Genomic DNA, 21,603 nt, shown 5'->3' on the forward strand with positions numbered 1-21,603 from the left:
ATTTTGATCATAATTCATGCAAATTGAAGATATGTAGATTATATTTTGATCATAATTCATGCAAGTTGAAACCATTTTAACTGCTTTTTAATTTTTTAGGATTTTTTGACTTTTTACACCTCTTCCATTCCTGTATCTCAAACTTTTAACTTATAATACTCAATAAAAACAAAGGTTTTATCATTATCAGTACACGTATCGGTCGACTCTGACGCTATGAGTATGAGCATATTGCTGCTGCTGTTGTTGTTGCCACATTTGTTGCATGGTGGAGACTTAATGCTAATACGACGACTAGTTGCTGTTGGCTGGAATTGGTGCTGACTTTGATGTTGCTGTTGATGGGCTCGTTGATCGTTGTCTATAGAGTATTCAGGACTAGGTGAAGAATAACCGCCGTCGGTAAGGGCATCCTCGCCTTATTACAGCATGTAAGTTCGAGGACGATAGACAAAATTCTCATGTAAGAGCCATAGTTAAAATTGCACTTAAATTTCAGGGGTACCCGTTGAATGCTTGAATGATAGCTGCGCCTAAATACGCAATAAGGCCACGAATGAAATTAGCAATAAAGAGTTTAGGATCTGGTTCAAATGTTTAAAATCATGTAATCGTCATCATTTTCATAGAACTTCAACAAGCTTTTTTTCAATTGAAGCTTTTGTTAAGAAATAACTTTCTGTCTAAAAGCTTGAGAAGCTGTAACGGATAACTCATAATAATGAGTATTTTTAACACACAAACTTTTTTCCTTGCATGCGGTATCCATCTGGCAAGGGGAGTGAGAGGGGAGAAAGTTTTTAAACAAACAAAATTTAAAGTGATGAAGCGCTCATTTTATGTCAATAGCTTTAGTAGGTTATTGGGAACAAACCGAAACGCAACTAAATGGTGAGGCGCCCAATCATTATCCATCTTTAGTTAAGACCGATGCAAGCCTACCAGCCTATTGTAATCCTCCAAACCCTGCCCAAACGATTATGACGAAACACAAGGTTGCAATATGTATCTACAGGTTGCTGAAAAATTTGGAAATTCGACTCTAGCGAAATTTCGCCAGTATATTCCCATGAATTCGAAATGGGCAGTGTTCAAAATAAGGCTTTATGTAAGGAGTGATCGAAAAAGTGGTCCAAATTTCATCAAAGTATCTCAAAAGTAGCGACCTGTAGGCTGAACAAGTAAAACAAGGCGGATAGATTGACGGACACATAAGCCTAGATTGATTTTGGTACGATTTGATTTGATTGGGTATGATACTAGGTGCGTCTTTTTCAAGTCTTTGTCATCTGCACAAACATAATATACCCTTTTACTGCAAACAGTGCAGCACCACTTTCCGAGCGTCACCCGCGCATAAGTGTATGCGACGGTTGTGGCAGCAACCAAATCATTAATAGGTCGGAAAATGGGCCTTTCAGCAATACACTCGCATCAGACATAGAGAAAAAAATCTATTTTCCCGCTCCGACTACTAGAGGTGATCTTGTAAAAGTTGCACTATGAACTTACTCACCAGATTTGACATCCTCCGCCTTTCATTTGTTCGCGAGCTTGAAAAAATTTCTTGGCCACAAGAAGAACAAGCAACCTACACCAAAAAGTAAAAATAACAAGCAACCTATATCAAAAAGGAAGAAGAACAAGCAAGCTTTACCAGAAAGGAAGAAGAACAAGCAACCTAAATTAATGGTTTATATTAGTGCGATATGTTATATTCTTCTCCTTTTTTTTTTTGCTTGATCGATACAAAAAAAATTTTGCTATCGTAACGCTACTTTGGAGCAAAATTGATGGATACATTGCTATGACAAATGCACGCTCATAATGACAAAATTTGATGGGAAAATCCAACGAAAAAGAATCGACGGATCATGGTGTATATGTTCGTTATGTATATTTAATTGATTGAAAGCCTATTGAATGATTTATGCAAATACATGAAAGCCCCTTTACCGCTTAATTCTCAATATTTCTCCGCATAAATTGTCAATTGTATTTAATTTTTATTAACTAAGCTTTCAATCGTAGTTCGTGTTCGATAAGCAATCGTCTTTTCATTAAATAATAAAGAAATTTTCGAAATTCGGTTTTTAATAAATTTTTTATATATATCTATGCTCACAGTTACAATTTCTTATTTTACATTTAATCAATGTTCTATTACAATTCAAAATAAGGCAAACAATATTATATTAATATATGTTTAGCTCAAAATAAATATAGCATTCATTATCCTATTTCTCTCCTGACAAACAAATTATGCTATTTTCATTAATTCCTTGCCTTCATTATTTATAGCAATTACATATTATTTTCATATTTGCATTTAAAATTCGATTCCTTTTGTTGAAATAGATTCACATTCATTGTTAGTTGCTTTGCCGCTGCTCGAGATCATATTTGAGACGACGTATCACTTGTATTCCTTGAGTTACCAGCACGAATAAATTAACCGAAAGCATTGTATAATTCTTCGGGACTATTACCACCGCGTAGCGGGACCAAACTACACCGGTAAGCGCTAACACAACTGATTGATTAAGTGATACTTTCTCCGCAGGGCGTTTTAAATCATTTATACCGGCTATGACAAGAAGCTGTGTGCAGAGTAAGGTAATAGAATGAGAAATTACTGTAAATTAATTGAAATTTTTATACCCATTTAAAAGCTGGAGCCCAAAAGAATACATACTTTGGTCCTGTAAAGTGATCGTTATAATGAATAAATGATTAGTTTAGCTTATTTTTTACCCGCCGGGCTATTCCACGCTGGACGCAAGACATTTGGCACAAATTTATCAACCGTATTGATGATACCAGTGTAAAGTTTAGTAGGGGGTTTCCCTTCGTCAACCATCATATAAAAGGGAAATTCTCACAGAACACGTAACAATCGAAAGTATTTTATTATGAATTACGCCTGAAGCGTAAAACGGGACCAGTTTTTCGCCGAGATTTTCTTTTCGCTCCCTTTTTAAGATCGCAATTGTAACACAGTGTATTCTATCGGCTACTAACTTTTTCCGCGAGCAATGCTTCAAAGACTTTTCACTTTGCCGTTCGTGGAAACTCAACACAGTTTCACAATATCTCTCACCGATTACTGATAGTAGTAGTCTCGTCCCAACTCGATTGCCTAAACTAGCAGCAAGGATGGATATGGCGTAGCCGACGAACATTAACACACAAAATGTTTGAATTATTAATTATTTAATTAGTTCGCTCACTGAATTTCATTGATACTTACACGTTATCAATTGCTAAATGTTAAAAATCAAGGGCACTTCAATTGTTCTTGGACATTTTTCAACGGAAAATTTAGTTTTCCTTTTTTTTTTTTTCCACTACGCAATTCTTTTCATATTATTCTTTTCCGTTTTTTTTTTTTTGATTTATTCCTTTTTTCATTTATTGTGTTATATGTTAGACTTTGCAAATATTTTTTTTTTTTTCTGAAATTTTATGGAAGAAGAAAACCAAAATTGAAACACCAAGAAATATTGAAATTTAGACTTTTGTTTTCTATTTTCAATCGAAAAAAATTAAATAAAGTTACGAAAATTTCACATATTATTTAAATATGTTCATGACGTTTATTGTTTCTTTTTTTTTCGTTTGTTTGATTGAAAAAGTCATTTAAATAAATTTATGTTTCTTCTATTTTATTAGGGTTAAAAAATAAAGTGTGTTAAGAATATCCATTAAATATGTGTAGTTAGAGATGAAAAGCAGAGTTTTGTATTGAGTGGTTTTTTTTTCTCTCTTTTAAATTTATTTTAATAAAATAACTTGTAAATGGCAAAACAGTACAAAGCATAAAGATACGTCCTGATTCATCGTGCTGCTTTCCAATGCGTATTAAAACTCAAAATTTAAGAAATCCTCTTGTTGTTGCTATGTATATATATATATATATGTATATATATATAAATAAAGTATTAATTACATTAGAATATCATGGACTCTGTTGATTGTTGATCTAATTGTTGGTGTAAAATCAATATCTTATTTGTATGGGTGTGTTTGATTGCGTTTGGATTTTCCTTTGAATTTTTGATTCTTTCCGAAAAATGAAAAAAAAAAACAAAAAAAACAAAAAAAATGAAAGACATACGAAAAGAGAATAACGGATCATCATAAAACAATTTTAGTTGGTTTGTTTACAAACCAACATAATCATGGTCGCATGGTGGATAATTTCGTTAAAAATTAAAAGTATTCATCGTTAATTTTTCGGCATTGGGGTCAAATTGATATTGAGTTCCATCCGAGGTAGGAGCCATGTTAGCCTGCTCAGACTGAAAGTTAACAATTTGTAAGATATCATTAAAGAAAAATGTTGAATTAATTTTTAATACCTCATCGGAGAAATGTTGTTCTATTATTTCGTAAGCTAATTTATAAATTTCAACATTTTCGTGAGTTTGTAGTCTTTCGATTTTCTCTAGTCCATCGCATTCTTCAATGAGATTTGCCACTTCTTGGCTGTGACCTTCAGCCGTCTTGAGCATGTTATTCAGGCCATCCAGAACCACCTTCACGTATATAAATAGAATTATAGATCAAAACAGTGTAAACGCTTTAATAAATTGCTTTTGTAACTTACATTGATTACTTGTGTATCTTGGCAAGACAAAAGATCACAGAAGGGAGGTATGACACCTTCCTTAATGAGCGTAAACACTTGATCGCGATTTCCGCTAATAGTCAAATTGCTAATAGCCCAAGCGGCTTCTTTTTGCGTTTGAAATTCGCCATTGCGTAAATTCTCAATTATTTTGGGTAATAAACCGCAATCAATAACCGCCTGTACTTGCGATTGATTGCCAGCGGTAATATTGGATAAGAACCAAACAGCTTCCTTACGTATCTTCTCTTTCTGATGCGATAACAAGGCCGGAAAATATGATAAAGCGTCATAATTGAGCACCACTTGCGTTTGCTCATCCGAACCAGTCACAATATTTCCAACAGCACGTAATGCCGCTGTCTGCACCTTCACCTCAGCATGGCCCAATAATGGAATCAATTTTGGTACCACTCCACTCTCTATTACCATTTGAATTTGATCGTTTCCGCCGTCAGTTAAATAGCTAATGGCCCATACAGTGTCGACTAATATGTTTGTATCTGTGTGATGGATTAATGCGTTCAAAGCAGGTAAAATTTCATGTATAGTGGCGGCCGGCGGTGGGGGATCCTTGTTACGACATAAATTAACAATCACCCAAGTGACATTGCGCAAGAACGATATTGGTATATCGGGTTTAATAAACGATAATAATGGTTGCACAACTCCATATCGGATGACGAAGTCACGTAACTCGGGCCCGTCGCCGATAATATTACCCAAAGCCCAAACAGCTTGTTCACAAACGTTAGGAGCGGGTGAAGAGAGCAATTGCAGGAAAAGTGGTACAGCTCCAGCAGCCACCACCTGATTTGTTTGTTCTGATGTACCCGAAGCAATATTGGTTAAAGCCCAGGCGGCCTCAAATTGCAACATCGTATGATCATGTTGCTTTAGGCAGTCCACCAATATAGGCAATATGTCGCTTTTAATCAAATCGTTAATTGGTGGATTCTTGTCCGAAGACAGTAATTTACGGGCAGCCTGTACTGCTGCCAATTGCTGTTCGGGCTTGGAGGAGTCTGCGGCAGCTTCCGCAAGTTTTTTCAAATTGATTTGATTCGGCAACTGATCATCCTCATCTGTATTGGAATCCATATTAGGGACATTACGACGCTTGAGTATCGTTTCATCGCGTTTATTTTTACGCAATTCAACTGTGACTTCGTTACGTCTACGACGCATTTCCTGCAAACCATATTTTTTTTATTATTTATCACAAAGCTGCATTTAAGAGCAGTTTATATACTTTTTACATGCATATACATTCCTACGAAGATGGTCTTTCACCAAAAATTACTTCAAACTGCCCTATCATAAAAGTTTAAAATTAAATGGAAAAACGTCTTTGTAATGAACGTGGAACACTAAACATTCTAGTACTTAATTAATTTTTAACGTTTGCTTTTGGTGGACAAAAGGTGTCATGTGTATCTTCATCATCCAGCGATCATTTGTCTTCTTTTTCATGTCTACTCTCGCACACGAATGTTTTTCTCTGTTGTAATAGTGTTAGTTAATGAAAACAGTAAACAAGAAAACAAAAGGAAAACTGAAAAATCACCATTTATTGAACCACGAGGAAATAATAAAAACGAAATCGATAAGGAAAATAGGAATATTGATAAAATGTTTGAATTTTATGATTAATATAGCTAGCATTTATACAACAACAGTTTTCATTTAATGACAACCGACTGGCTTAGTAAAATTAATATGAATATGTTTCCTCTTGAATTCTTTTCACGCATTACTGTTTTAACGAAAACGTGTGCACTTTCCAAGGGCATTTATATAAAATTATTCATTTAATTACAGGGCGTGGCCTTTTTTTACCACTTAATAACAGTACTTACATCTTGATCCTTCCCTTTGTTTTTGAAATTTTGCAAACGATTCATATTTGGTTCAAGAGACGTCATTTTGTGTATTATGTGAGTACTGCCGTTACTGAATAATTATAATATGTCAAGAGAAATTCTCCCTAATTTTCTATTCCGGCCTTATTATTTTCCTTTTGATATTACACTGAATTTTTAGTTTAATTGTATTTCTTTAAAAAAAAATCACTATTTAAAAAGAAATTTTATGAAAACAGCACAGCAAGCGCGACCAAGGAGCACGAATAAAATAAACGAGCGAAAAAAAAGATTTCAAGTGTATTAACACAGCAGCAGAAGTTGGAGGCGTCGGCGTCAGCGTTAAAGCGGAGTATGTATAGCACAAAAACCGATAAAACAGAAATGGCGTTAAGGTTTAGAAAAAAAAATTAACAATTTTTTATCAAATCTGCTTTGCTTTTTCTGCTACAAATCTCCTTGAGAATGTTTATGTTTTTAATTACAGTGGTTTTGCTTTCCTGTTAAAACCCTTCTAAAGGCTTCTGGAAAATTTTTTTATTTGCTTTTCCAAGTTTTTCGTCTATCAAATAGTATTGTCACTTCTTTTCTTTCCAATTATATAATTTTTTTCAATCTCCTTCAAAATACTTCAAAATTAAAGAATTTGTTAAAAGTGTTACGAAGTTTAAAAAAGAAAAAAATCTATTAATAATTCAATAAAAATTACGTTCAACGTCTGAATACACACGAATTTTCATTCTTTTGGTTGCTACTGAATGTCAACTTTTCTTATTTTTTCTTTTTATCTCTTTCCGTAAGAAAATTTACGAATCAATCATCACGTTTTGCGTTTCATTAAACAATGTAGCACAAGTAATGCCACAAATACTTTAACATGCCTGTTTTTTCTTCGAATGAATGCAAAATATAATTTTCTTTCAGTGAATGCAATATATACAAAATTTTTAAGTACTCTCTTTCGTTAATTTGATTTGAAAGAACAAATAAATTTATTATTTTCAAAACTCTAATTTTATATGATAATATTATAGAGCGAATTTACGATTTCTCATTTGCGATGGCAATTCTTTCATAAATATGACTATTTTAATTAGAATTACAGGTCGTTAAACAGAGACAACTATATTTAATTCAAAATATTGACTGGTATATGTTTAATAACTCAGCAGCACTGTTCAAACAACTACATACAAGTATAACGAACGACGTCTCGTTTTCTGTGTTTGTTTCGTGCTTAGAGCCATATAAAAAATTTTGCGGAAGGCTTTTTGTGTGTTAAATATATCAACCAACTTCAACTTAAAAGTTATCAATAAATTTACAAAACTTCTTAAAGAAAATTGGGAAGAGTTACGGTAAATAACAGGCGCCGTGATTAGGCCGCTCTGTAAGTTTGCGAAAAGCCAATTGTTATTTTTTTATATTTTGTGCGCTCGGGTGAAATTTCATTGAACTGAGAAAACAAAGGCAAAAGACGTTCGAACGTTGGGACGAAATACAACTACATGGCCAATAACGACGACGTGAAGAAGAAGCATCAGCAATTTTTTATAATCCAAAAAAGTGAAAAATCTTTGTTAAAAAAAAAAACCAGTGCATTATTTGTTTATCTGTCACAAGTACTTCGCAGACATAATTCCTAAAAAATCGAATAATTTTAATACGTCGGATAACAATTAATATAAATCAAAGGTATCATCAATATACATTCTAGATTGTGTTGGTGTATGAGTGTGAATGTGTTATTGAGGCGAAAATTGCTTGCGTTTGTGTGTTGCAATCAATTGGACAAGCAAAGCAACAAAACCGACTGATCAATCTTTTGACACATACAATAGATTGACAAACAACAAGAGCATCATAATACCAACTTTAATGTTATTTTAGCAAGAAAACGCAGAATCCTTAACAGCAGAAGTGATCGAAATTAAAGGCACAAAACGTGCTAATTTAAGAAAATTTTCCACAATAAACATTTTTGTGCCATTTTTCTTTACAAAATATTTTTGCGCCTGCTCACTAAAACGGTTTATAACAATAATAAAAGAAAAAAAAAAAACTTTATTTTTTTGTAACAATAATCTTAATAGAAAAATATTGCACTATAACGGGATTTTGGTGAAAATACTGCCTGCTAATAAACATTAGCAGTCGCAGTTGCCTGCCTAAATTCCAACGTTCCAATTGTCGCTTTGGAATGTTAAATGCGGTGAGTTCTGTTTATGGTCGTAGCAGAAGTAGCAGCGGTAGCAGCAATAGTTTTCGTATTCGTACTCGTTTGAAGGAGCACTCAGAGCAAGGATTAATACTGTATTGTGGTAAGTTGAAGCGATAATAAATACTTTGACTTCACTCTGTAGAATTGAATAGCCCTATATATATATATATATATGTATATATATATAAATATTTGTAAGGTATTTATGTATTTATCATTTTATAATTTGCAGTAAATGTGCTTCACCGACTTCTTAACAGGATTCCGTGAATATGCAAACTAGCTCAGCCTTCTAGGCAGGAAGAAACCTCATTAAACATTATTTATATTTGTAGCCCTTAAGCTTTCAATTGGATTGCTATCGATGTGATGATTGCAAATTTAATATTGAAAAGTTCTTCTAACTTTCAACCACGCGTTGCATATTCCTTATAAAATTTTAATTTTCCTTTTACCACCTTTGCATTCCTTATAACGTGCACAACTCGTCGTCTTGGCTTTACTTTATGCGTATATATATGTAACTCCCAGAACTATTTGGGATGAATCCATTTCCTATTATACCGATCGATAGGGAAACACTTTCTGCGTTCAACTTAAGCTTGTCTGTCTGTTTGTCCGTGTTGTGTTCTTGTGTTGAACCAATTCGCAAATTACGAGTTATAAATTTTGAAATTTTTCGCTAAGTAATAGTATTTGGAATTCCAAACGAAAATGTAAAGTACGAGTAAATCTTTTGGAACCCTTCTCACGCAACCATTCTCCCAAAGCTCCCGTGAATTGTACGGTCTTACATGAAATAGTATGTAATTTCTGGTATTTTATCGCAAAAACAAGTGAAGAATTTCACTAGGCGAAGTGGTATAAAGGATTTTACGATCGGGCTTGCCCAACTATATTGTATTTTTTTTTTTATCTCCGTGTAATAAATTGTTCTGTTTATATACTTTGTAAGAATTAATTCATAAATCGCACCTAAAAAGATTATAAAAACAAGCAAAAACACTACAGTGGAGCACGGTCGACTATTAAATATTCTACACTTACAATTAATTGTCTTATCAAAATAAAACGTTATGTGAGCAATGGTTGAAAAACCAGTCCAATTCGAGTTATTTGCACTAGCGTTCGTACCTGGGTCAAAATATAGGAAAGCACCAAATTTCATCAATATATTTAAAAAATTACGGCCTTTAAGATGAAGAACACAAGAAAACAAGATAGATGGACGGACGGACAACCTTATAGCGCAAAAACAAAAGGTTTCACACCCTCAAGTCTTACAACTTTATATATTTAATATATCCTTGTACAACAAGTGGCATAGTGTGAGTTGCAGATATTGTAGAGGACTTTCCGGCACTTAAAATGCTTAAAACGAAATCGGATTATTGCATTGAAATGCTCCTGGATAAAGGTATTCTTGAATTGTATTTCTTGGTCAAGTTATTTTGTACATGTTAAGGTGAAAATTAAAAGTTCGTATTGGAATGACTGAATTGGCATTATGTGTGCAGAGATTTTGCAGAGATGCATGATTTCGTTAGTAAAGAAAAAATAAGTAAGAGCACTATAGTCGGGCATGGTCGACCAATAGATCGATAAGTACATCATTTCGCGTAATCATTCGTTGTTTTTCCCGATATATGGACCCATTCTCATCTTCATTTTTGGCATATCGGAATTAATATTTTATAATAATGTTTCTGTGTGCGATGTAGTTATCGCCAAATTTGATGCGATTCAGTTTTATATCAAATTACTCTCATGAATCAATTTTCATTTTCATAGAATATCAATAGTTGGACAGTTTCGCCATATAAAGACTTATTCTCCATTAGAACTTTCCATATGAGATGAATAGATGAATAGATTTACATTGTCCATGCTCGATAACAATGACTTTTATCTCAAATTATTATTACGAGCAAATTTTCATCGAGAAATTTCGAAAATTAAACCCTTTGACTTCTATATTAAGATCCATTTTATATGATAGGGGGTTTTAAAAGTCGGCCCATATTATCTAAATTTTTTACACCAATTTAGAATAACGAAACAGTAGTACAACAATCTCTGACCATTGGAGTAACAGTTAAGGGGTGGGGAAAAATTTGAAAAACTAAAAATTTTAAATATGATCCTATGTCTGCGATAGCGTCAGAACTAAACAAGTAAATGTCATGTCAACATAAATTTAATGTGAATTCTATCTATAACTGGTATGAGTATACGTTAGAGATGCATAACTGTCTGTTGTTAAATGGCCGAGGATTGAAACGGGAAACTGGCTGTGATCGGGCACAAGGACGAAAATATTAACATAGGATAATGTATCAGCCTAAGATGGCAAACAGTGTTTACTTTAGTTTACTTTTATATCTCAGAGAATTTTAAGAATCGAGTTTTAATATCTTGTCGCTTTTGACAATTTCTTTTTTAGATGGATATATAATTTGGGATAATATCAATTTATATTTTGGAAGACCGTAAAACAGTTAGATAAAGTAGCGATGAAATGTAATTTCATCTGTCTGTAAATTTATCTTGTTTGTTCGGCTGTGCTGCAAGGCATAGCTCTGGTGTAGAAATGAACAGAAAGGTTAAGTAAAGCAGCAAAAATATACTAAATGCCCTCATATCTATCTAGGTAACGGAATGAATGTTTGAATGTTTGTGTGTAAACAGAATATGAAAATAAGCCATCAAAAACAAACATTTTTCTACATATATATATATATACATATATATATATATATATATATAAATATTTATATGCATGGATATATATGTGGATATATTCATACAACGGTATGAATCGACAGCATCCTATTTTAATAAGTATACAAAGGAGCGTCAACATTGTGCTTGCTTCCTTTACAGCAGGAAAATGTTAAATTTAAAGCATTTTTTTAAACTATTTACAGAAAGTAATTGTTGTACGAAAGTTTTTAATTACAGTAAAATTTGAAGAAAAATTAAGGAAACTGCTTTCTCTCACACACACATATATATATATATATATACATTCATATATGTATTATGTACGCACACATTCTCTCTTTTTTCGTTAATATGACGAACAGATACTGTCCTTTTTATTTTATATTTCTCTTGGTTCTAAATACTTGTAAATGCTTCCGGACGCTTGCTAATCCTTCCTAAGGCTTCAGTTGCATCCAAATATTTCACTTTGCTTCCCTTGTTTCCAAATTTTTAAAAATTGTTTCACAACTGTTCATTTGCGCGCGTAAATGAATGAGCGAATCCTTCTTTTCTTGCAATTATGTATGTGAGTAAAACAACAAAAAATGAAAAAATGCATCGCACGAAGGATAGAAAAATAAACATAAATAATGGGAAAGAGTTATAGAAAATAGGAGGCCTGTTAGAGAAAATTTGATTTTGATTTTTTTTTAAATAAATTTCACGAATATTTTTTATAGAAATATTTTTAGTAAAAATTAATTCTTTAGTTGAAAAACTAAATTTCTTGCTTGTTTCTCGTTCTCAATGCTTAGAAATATGGATTACGAGCTTCGTATTATAATTCTTTTTTTTTTTTTTTTTTTATCAGTATAAGAGTCTAAACATGTTGCGAGGACGCATGCAAGTTGTTCGCTTACTTTAATGCAACATACTTTGAACGTATACTCCTTTCAATGTTTTCTATGTCTCGAAACATATGTCGCTTTATAGCAATACATTTACTCTTTTATAAATATATGCCTATCCAATATTACATTTGCTTTGCTATGTATGTATTCTTATGTATGCAGTTCATAGAGTAGGAGCATATGTTGTTACTCATTTCATTTCAAGTTCTTCAATTTAAATAACTTTTCAATTGAACGTAAATTCCTAACATGGGTTATGGTTATTATATAACTCTTCGCATCTCCGAGTTTTCTTTTAATAATTAAGCGAGGAAATTAACATATTTTGCTTTGCTCTTCTGAAAAATTAACCAAAACAAATGCTTTAGAATTTCCCAGTATTCCTGATTACATAATGAAAAAGTTTGCCGTCGTTTGAGAGAAAATTTCCTAATACATAGTAGTAGTGTGCAAAACAGATAGGAAGACGTTGTGAGAGTTTTGCTATAAGCTAAAGTATCCTAAGACCATGTTAAAAAATATCCCATTACAGTCACAAGTTAACTTTTCCATGGGGAACATGTTGCAAACCTTTGAGCAATATGCCTACTATTGAGTAGACATCATAAATATCTATGTATTTTTGTTTTGCTTCTATATGTATCATCATGTAGTTAAACGCTTATATCTTTATTCTCTATTAATAGGTTATTAATAGGAACCATGCTTATTATTTAAGGATTAACGGTTACAAGTTTATTTTATCGAATCATAGTCCCCATATACACACACACACATATTATGCAAAGGCGCATACCTAACGGGAAATTTAATATATTGGGGATAGATTGTGGCTTCTTGTCACACAAATCAGCTGAAGGTCGTACATAGTGGACATAGCTAAGTTCTTCAATTTTGAAAAGAAGTGCAAAAGTCCACACAAGAACTTTTTTTATATAGTGCAATATAGTGGTGACGAACAATTTTGGCGCCTCCTAAATGAAATCGATGCTGCAAATGCAACGGCACTGAATTTAACAATTTGTCAAAAAGTTACTCATGGTTCATTTTTCTAGCCCACGGTAAGGTCTTGTTCCATAAAAATCATCGATTTTTCTTATACGTATGGCAATCAATTAAATGTTCCTTATTGGAGCTGTGTCCAATCGCGATTAAAGAGACAATTTAGTTAATTTGTCAGCGCAGTCACTCTTGGATTCCGCACAAGAAAGTTAATAGAAAATTCGGAAAATAAAGCGCTCGCGCCACAATGAGCTCACACTGTCATGGTGTTTGTAGTGCGACGTTGTAGGAGTAGTCAACTAGAAATACATATTTTTATACTCACTATCAAAGACGGGGATGTACTCATTTTTTCATAATTTTTACAATGTCTGTCCGTCTCAAGGCTACTGTAAACATTCTACTGGCCGCAAAAATGAAGTTATCGATCGCAAATTTGGCAGCAATATTGGGAGTTCTTGTATGCGAGCTGATATTGAAAATGGGCAAAAACGCTCGGAGGACACGCCTACAGTGCTATGCAAAGTGAGGACGCTTACGTTTTTCAAAAGGAATAAAAAAATTGTTCTTTTTGCCTCTTTATAATCATAAACTGCAATAGCTAAACAAACAAAATTTTGAACATATATTCCATGATCGATGTTCTAGTGCCTTTATAAAAATGGGAAAAATTGGATGCGCTTGTCATAATTTCATTGCTTTCAAAACCTTAATAATGCATAGAAGAAAGTTTTGAAAAATATACAAATTCTTGGCCAAATTCGGAATGAACCTAAGCATATCCACCGCTCATCTGTCCATCTGTCTTTCTGATATGTTCCGGTTCGCAAACTTACAAGGGAATTTGGAAAGGACCCACCTACCACACCACTAAACCCCTACATACCTGCACAACAAAGACTCCAAACTGTAAATTAATACCAAAACATTCCTACTCTACTTGGAAAATTGCAGGCGTTCTTTTTTTTTTTTTTTGCTTTAAATTATTCGGCGCTTGTGACTGAACAATTCGGTAGAGATAGGTAGATTAACAACTTAAATGTTAAGTACTCACAGAGAGAGAATTTCAAAACTGCATTTTAGAGAAAACGTATAATGCGGTTGACGATCAATTTGTACTCTCTACAGATCATAACATTATATATTTAGTTGATAGCTGTCAACCAAACTTGAGAATGAGTGTCATTCTGCCTCAGTATTCTCCCTCTTTGCGGCCTTGATAAAAAACTGCTATACTTTAATTAGTTAGTTAGTTAGCACGTCCAAGTGAGTCTCGTGACGCGAACTTGCACGAAATTCGATACTAAACTAAAATTTGAGATCACTTTTGGAGCCGCTGTTTGGTTGCCATTTTTGATATCACTTTTTGATCCCAGCATAATTATATAAGAAGATTCTATTCACTAAATCTGAACAAATGATGCATCTAATCCTGGCTGATTATAAGCATCTTCAGGGCTAAATTTTTGTTGAGTTGTCAGATTGTTGGATCATGTAGCTTTAAAATAGATTTAAACGGCTTCTATACGTCAATGTCTATGCATAGCTCCTATGTAGTTATTATACATCATACTATACAACGATTGCGGTGCCAATATATGCAACACCAGAAGCGGTTGAGACAGAATTACTCTCTCTTACACCAATCGATCAGGTATCACTTTCTAAATCGGTCTAACCTTGTCCGCCCGTCCGACCATCTTATTTTCTTGTGTTCATTTTACATGTCGCAGTTTTGATGAAATTTAGTCCATTGACGTCTTTGGCGCCAGGACTAATGCTACTAATGAAAATGGTTCAGATCGGACCACTTCGCATATAACGCCTCGATTTGAATACTCGTTATATGAATAACTGTATTAAGCGAAGTAGTGTTAGGTGTAAAATGCTCGGCCTTGGCCTGCTATAGTGCTTTCGCCTGTTATATCCGTAATTGTGATTATTATTGCATAATTATTATTAGTAATTAATGGATTAAATTAAACCAAACTTTTTGATCCCACTTTTTGATTCCCCTTTTCTAAGCTTGCACAATTTTAATGCATTTTTGTATCCGTACTAAGAAACTGAGTGTATTAAGTGTTTTCAAAAATGTTGGACATTTTTTCACTTGAAAAGTGCTTTATTGTGGAAAATTAGTACAATATATATTAATCTAAATACTTTCCCATTAATCTCTATAAAATTTTACTATATTGTTGGCAATATGGGCATATCATGTCGAAAGAATTTATATTGGTTTGGCAGCGATCCGCTGACCGACCCATTTTCGCACAAGCCATGCTACACAGATCTAAGCAAGTGGCAGAACTTCCCATTCGAGCTAGAACAGTGTATACTGGAGAATTCTTGCAACAAGTGGCATTTTCAGTCAATTCGTGTCACCACTTTCAACCAAAACCGACAATTGGGATACGATAGAGCAGCATCCCCACAAGCCTCTGAACATTTTTGGTGGGCTTCGGTAGCAGATTTTCTCAAACAAACAACAAAAGTAACGAATTTGAAAGAAGAAGAATTTCGAGCGCTCCATGCTTAGCTTCGGCTCACACTGAACAACTCAATTTTATTAAATGCGAAACTCTTATTTTATGTAGAGGAAGGTCATAACCACCGAATTCAACCGTTATTTACACTAGTATTTCCCATTTATTTAGCAGAAGACGCCGATCGAAATTTTTACAAACACCTAACACATTAAAAGGAAATTAAGCGGCTTGTAACAACTTAAAATCGTTAATTAAAAAAATTGGCATGTTTGGCTTTGATTTAACCGAACTCAGCCGCTTCCCTTTTTATGTTACAAACAAAAAAGCAGATGAAAATGTCAAACTTCAATTCAAAATCAAATTTTTGGCAATTGGCAGTAGGTGCGAGGAGATGGGTTGTTTTCGGAATAGAAAATTTTGGAGGGTGCTTTCTATGTTAGCTGTGCTTGTGTCTTCGCATTGTAAGCCCATATAATATATTCTCCATGATCTGGCTTGCCTGTAATAGTTAGGAACTGTCTACATTACACGTGAATGTTCACGATTCTGTAAGCATGAGAACGTCCGATTAACTGTAAGAATTCATATATACCTACCTCTCTGTTTACAAGGTAAATACGTTCTCAAAAAACATTCGTGTAAAAAAGGTTCGTATAAAAAAGATATTGCTTAAATAGAAAAATAGTAGATTGGTTCCAAACCTAAAGAAACAGCTGATAAGCACAATGAATAATATTAAAAGGTTCTTATTAGAATTCGCTCACGGATTTACTTCGTGCTTGCATACCCTAATTCATTAAATATATTATAAAAAAAAAAATTATACCTAGCAAAGGCAAACTAAACTGCTTAAAAAATGCATTATGTCTTTACTATAAGCGTATGTCGGGTAATCCCATTCATGCAGGCATATAATCGGGATAATCTAACTGAATTGCGAAAAAGTTACAATGCCTGGTTGTGAGGAGCGAGAATGAAAAAATTCATCAAAAAAATTTATAAAAAAGTTTATGGCATATTCAAAACTGTGTTAAAACAAAACAATTCGAGCCAAAGTTAAACCAAATGTCGTGTAAAAAAAGAATTAGGTGTACATAAAAAATGATTCTAAATCGATCGGCATAAAAAAAGTTGTGTTTACCGTAAATCTTTTTGGGTATTACTGTACCACAGGTGGTGTAGGGTATAAAAAGTCGCATAAGGAGCGAAAAACTTATAGCAGCCCTTATCAGTTGGTTATAGTCAATTCGCAATATTGCTCAGTGGCAAGTGTTCACATGAGAGAACATCCTTGGAAAGAGTGCGTCTTGTGGTTTTATACGTTCATCTTTTGTGTAATGTGAAAATTTATAAAGAGACTTGCACTCTCTTCTAACTCAGAACTAAACGCTTTTATTAAGTGGGAGACGGCTCCTTACTGCTTAGTTCGATGCCCTTTTCTATAGGTGTACATATATTGTAAGGGTCTTTGTATATATTGTAAGGGCATGCTTGGGATTCGTTCGGCAAGTTGCAATGATCCGTCCGTAAAAGAAGGACATGATGCGTGATTGCTGCACGCAAAAATTTAAATAAGAAAAAAGCTTATTTTTTTGATTTTGTGTCTTTTGTGCGTCGTTATTGTTCTTCACTTTCTCTTATTATTCTTGTTGCTTCAGCAGATCATGGCGAATTTAAATTTTCAACAACCCCCACGAAGCATATCAAATGCCTCTCTGACGGGCAGAACTACAGGCGGTTTTGGTGGTAGCTCGTTATCTGGTCATGTAACACCTACGTCAGGCATGTTTCCAAGCGGTAAATATCCTACATGTAAATAATTTCTAATTATACACAATTATTACGTTATATAAAAATTGGGATTTTTTTGCATTATTTAAAAAAAAATAATAATGATGATAAAAATAAAAAAACAAAAAAACGGAAAATTAGGGGGAGCGAGTTATGGTCAAACGCAACAACCTCAATTATCACCGAATCGAAATGCGCAACTGTCGGTTGCCGGTCCTGCATTATCAAGTGGCAGTCGTGGAGTTTTCAATCAAAGGCCATACGTCGAGAGACGTATGCAGGGATTAGGGGGACCTATGGTATGTTTTGTTTTTTATTGCGAATTCTTAGTACATTTTTCTCTAGTTTCATGGAATTTTTCTAGTCGAATATGGGCAATTTTATGCAAGCGAGTCGCGGTTACGGCACAACAACCAGTGGTGGCGGTTCCGCAGCTGGTCCAATAAATAATTTCCATAATGTATTTGGCGGTAGCGGGGATACAACAACGCCGGCCTTACTCGATCCCTCGGAGTTTCCATCTCTGACGAATGCACGCGGCCAGAATGATCAATCACTGCCTCAGACGAATCCCCTCCAGCCGCCGGGCAGCAAACCTTATGGTAATTTCTTTACCTCTTGTGAGTTTATAAACAAAATAAATTTTCTCTTTGTTTATTTTCGTTTTTTAATATTGTTTTTTACTATTCATTCATTACGTTATAATTTATTTATTGATTTATTTATTTATTTTATTTGTTTTAAATGCATCATAACTTTATTTCTCTCATTGTGTCAATTCAGTATTTTAGCCTTTTTTTCTTTTCATAACCGATAGGGGACTCGCGATAGTAGTTTAGTATTATTCACAATATTGCATTGTTAAGCATTGCAATCCAATATTGTGAATAAATGCGAATTTGATGCCATATGAGAGTAATTAAATGAGCGACTTCGAATTTCGTGCCATATGAGAGTAATTAAATGAGCGGGCTGCTCTGGGGACTCGCGACTGTACTTTAGTGTTATTCACAATTCTGCATTGTGCGGACACACAGGGATGTATCATTGAATAATGATCAATTTAAAAAAAAAAAAAAAAACAAAGAGCAAAATGGCAAAGTTTACTTGTTTTTGATGTTTTTTTGTTTGAAAACCAATATTGAGTTTTTCTCCCTTTTCTCTTTTTTTATACAATTCGATCCAATTGTATTTTTCATTTAATCAGGGAGGGACAATTATGTGAAAATTTGTGTGTGAAAATCTTATCAAAGTAATATCACTAAGCAGGGACTGGGAAAGGATATAAAATATTTCACCTTTTTTCACCTTCTATCATAAATCTTCCAAATGAGAGGAGAACATTTTCAACTTTAAATTGTCTCGATTTTCGTATTCGTAGCTAAAAATTACTAAGAGCAACTAAGGCATCTATCCAAGTCATATCGATACCGCAAACATGAGCTTGCATCCACTTTAAAAGTACCATTCAATCACAGTCTTCAAAATGATGAATTCATTAATTCGAATTATTATGATCGGCCCAAAGATAAAAAATTATAATAATGAAATATTCATTAATATTAACAAACTGTTTTGTTTTGGCCGTTATTGCTCAATTACTCATATAAAAAAAAACATGTACAACTTTTTTGTTGCCGTTAGAACATTTACATTTAAAATAAGTTTTTATTCCTCATCATCATCATCATCATCATCACCATTATTATTATTTGTTTGTGTTTTTAAAGGATCGAGAATACTCTGTTCTCATCCTTTTCATCATCTTAAGCCTAAAGCATCAAATTTTTATTTATGTAAATTTTTGCTTATTACAAAATTAATATTGTTAGCAATGTCGTAAACATAGTTTTTTATTTCCACATATACATTTTTTAATTATTTTTCAATTTGTTGAACTACCTTATGGGTTATGATTTTGTAAAGTTGAACTTTTTCGGATAATGAAATGCGTTACTTACTCGTTTCCATTTATATTTGCTGCTGTTTCGCATATAGTTGGCATGGTAAAACAACCGACTTCGGAGCAATCGGAGTTTACAATGTCCAATGAAGATTTCCCTGCGCTACCTGGCACTCAAAACTCAGATGGCACAACGAACTCGGGAGCACTAACAGATACGAACAATCTGGACGGCACGGAAAAAACGATGAATTCAATTGTAGCGAATAGCGGGTTAGGAGCTGTGGGCAGTGGTACAGTGGGTTCGTCAAGCGGAAGCGGCAGCAGTGGTGGCGGTGCCGTCGGTGTGTCGAGCAGTGCAGCGCCCGGTAATAGTGGTGTAATCGGGGGCGGTTTGGTTTCTGGAGCAACGGGTGTGAGTAGCGGTAGTGGTAGTGGGGGTTCAATCGGTAGTGGTAACATCGTTGAACAGCAACAACAGCAGCAGCAGCAGCAGCAGCAACAACAACAAAAGCATCCGAACGATAATTCCAGCAATGATAAACTTATTAAAAGCGGTGTGCAAACATCCCCAGATGGTACGACAGAAATAATTTCTCTTCGTTTGTGTTAGAATGCGTACTCGTCTTGAGTATAATTTTTAATCTTTTTTTTTTTTTTTTTTTCTGCTACCTTCTAGGCAAAGTCACAAATATCCCAGCGAGTATGGTAAACAATCAATTTGGTATGGTTGGTTTGTTAACATTTATACGAGCCGCAGAATCCGATCCAAATCTGGTAACTTTAGCGTTAGGCACTGATTTGACGGGTTTAGGTTTAAATCTAAATTCTCAAGAAAGTTTACATCCAACATTCGCCGGGCCGTTTGCAGACCATCCATGCAGGTTAGTTAATCGTAATAATAATTAGCAGATTATCAAGTTTTTCTTTTCGTTTTTTTTTTTTTATATCCTTACTTATTTGTTTTTGTATTTTATTTGTATAAGTTACAAGTCTGCTTTATTTATTTAGTTTTGTAATATTTGCAACTGTGTGTGTGTTTTTTTTTTTTTTTCATATTTAGAGCACAAGATGTTGAATACAATGTGCCACCCGAATATTTGATCAATTTTGCGATCAGAGATAAATTATCATCACCTCTCCTAAAAAAGCTGCAAGAAGATCTATTATTTTTCTTATTCTATACGAATATTGGCGATATCATGCAACTTATGGCTGCTGCCGAACTGTAATTATATTTGAATTTAATTTGCACATTTGCGCTCATGTTTCATTTAATTTATATTAGGCATAGTCGTGAGTGGAGATATCATATAGAAGAGAAAATTTGGATAACTCGAATTCCTGGCCTAAATCAATACGAAAAAAATGGTACAAAAGAACGTGGCACCTTCTATTATTTCGATGCCCAGAGTTGGAAACGTTTATCTAAGGTTTTCCAAATCGATCCTGAAAAATTAGATAAATGCCCCAATTTAAGTGCGTTTATGAACATAAATGGACAGTCTGTATAATATTAATAAAATCAACAAATTCTTAAAAAACAAATCCAAAAAAATCTTTAAAACAAGCATTAAAACTTCCTTTCCTTTTTTGTATTTTTTTTTTTTTTTTTGTTTTTTTTTGTTTTCTTCTTTTACTTCATTTGACTTATTAATTAAGGAGAAAGTAAAAATTAAATAGAGAGCAACGGAATAACTTTTAAAAAAAGAAATATAAATATTATGTAGATTAATGTTCACATTTTTGGAATACAACAACAAAAAGCCAAGTTCACTTATTTTTGTGTATTAAGAAATAAAATAAGTAGATTAAATTTTAAAAAAAAATTCTAACAAAAAGTTAATATTTATATTGAAATGTTGAAGGATCACGCATATTAACATTTAATATTCATCCTAATAACTTTTGAAAGGTATCTTGGGTTGTGCTTGCTACAAATTAAAAAAAAAGGTTAAATGGCTCGAAAATGTCAACACTTCATCGCAAATAAATTTCCAAGAGGCAAGAAGATCATAGCGAATAAACAAATATATACATTGAGCATTTAAATTCACAAAAGCCCGAAAGGTCCTCGCCAAGTTACTT

General features: G+C 33.6%; 2 protein-coding genes across 5 annotated transcripts; one reads left to right on the forward strand and one right to left on the reverse strand.

Annotated features, from left to right (window-relative positions):
- Positions 1-3,752: 3,752 nt before the first annotated feature.
- Positions 3,753-7,253, reverse strand: LOC119639166 (importin subunit alpha-4). Its single transcript, XM_038036424.1, has 4 exons — positions 6,490-7,253; positions 4,610-5,821; positions 4,362-4,538; positions 3,753-4,301 (listed from the first exon to the last, which is right to left on the reverse strand). The coding sequence occupies exons 1-4, from the start codon at positions 6,553-6,555 to the stop codon at positions 4,206-4,208; spliced, it is 1,551 nt and encodes a 516-aa protein (XP_037892352.1). The 5' UTR covers positions 6,556-7,253; the 3' UTR covers positions 3,753-4,205.
- A 1,264-nt stretch (positions 7,254-8,517) lies between these two features.
- On the forward strand, positions 8,518-21,100 carry LOC119639165 (regulator of gene activity). 4 transcript variants are annotated; one of them, XM_038036420.1, is made up of 8 exons: positions 8,518-8,813; positions 17,480-17,633; positions 17,754-17,911; positions 17,977-18,232; positions 19,611-20,093; positions 20,195-20,399; positions 20,579-20,743; positions 20,804-21,100. In XM_038036420.1, exons 2-8 carry the CDS (start codon positions 17,486-17,488, stop codon positions 21,027-21,029), a joined length of 1,641 nt encoding a protein of 546 aa, XP_037892348.1. In that variant the 5' UTR covers positions 8,518-8,813; positions 17,480-17,485; the 3' UTR covers positions 21,030-21,100. The 4 variants fall into 4 exon arrangements, with proteins under 4 accessions (XP_037892348.1, XP_037892347.1, XP_037892351.1 ...); XM_038036419.1 differs by having other exon boundaries at positions 17,483-17,633; XM_038036423.1 differs by having other exon boundaries at positions 17,483-17,633; positions 17,977-18,214.
- The last annotated feature ends 503 nt before the right edge of the window (positions 21,101-21,603 follow it).

Source organism: Glossina fuscipes, unplaced genomic scaffold (assembly GCF_014805625.2).
Source record: "Glossina fuscipes isolate IAEA_lab_2018 unplaced genomic scaffold, Yale_Gfus_2 112, whole genome shotgun sequence".
In the NCBI taxonomy this organism is placed as follows: Eukaryota; Metazoa; Arthropoda; class Insecta; order Diptera; family Glossinidae; genus Glossina; species Glossina fuscipes.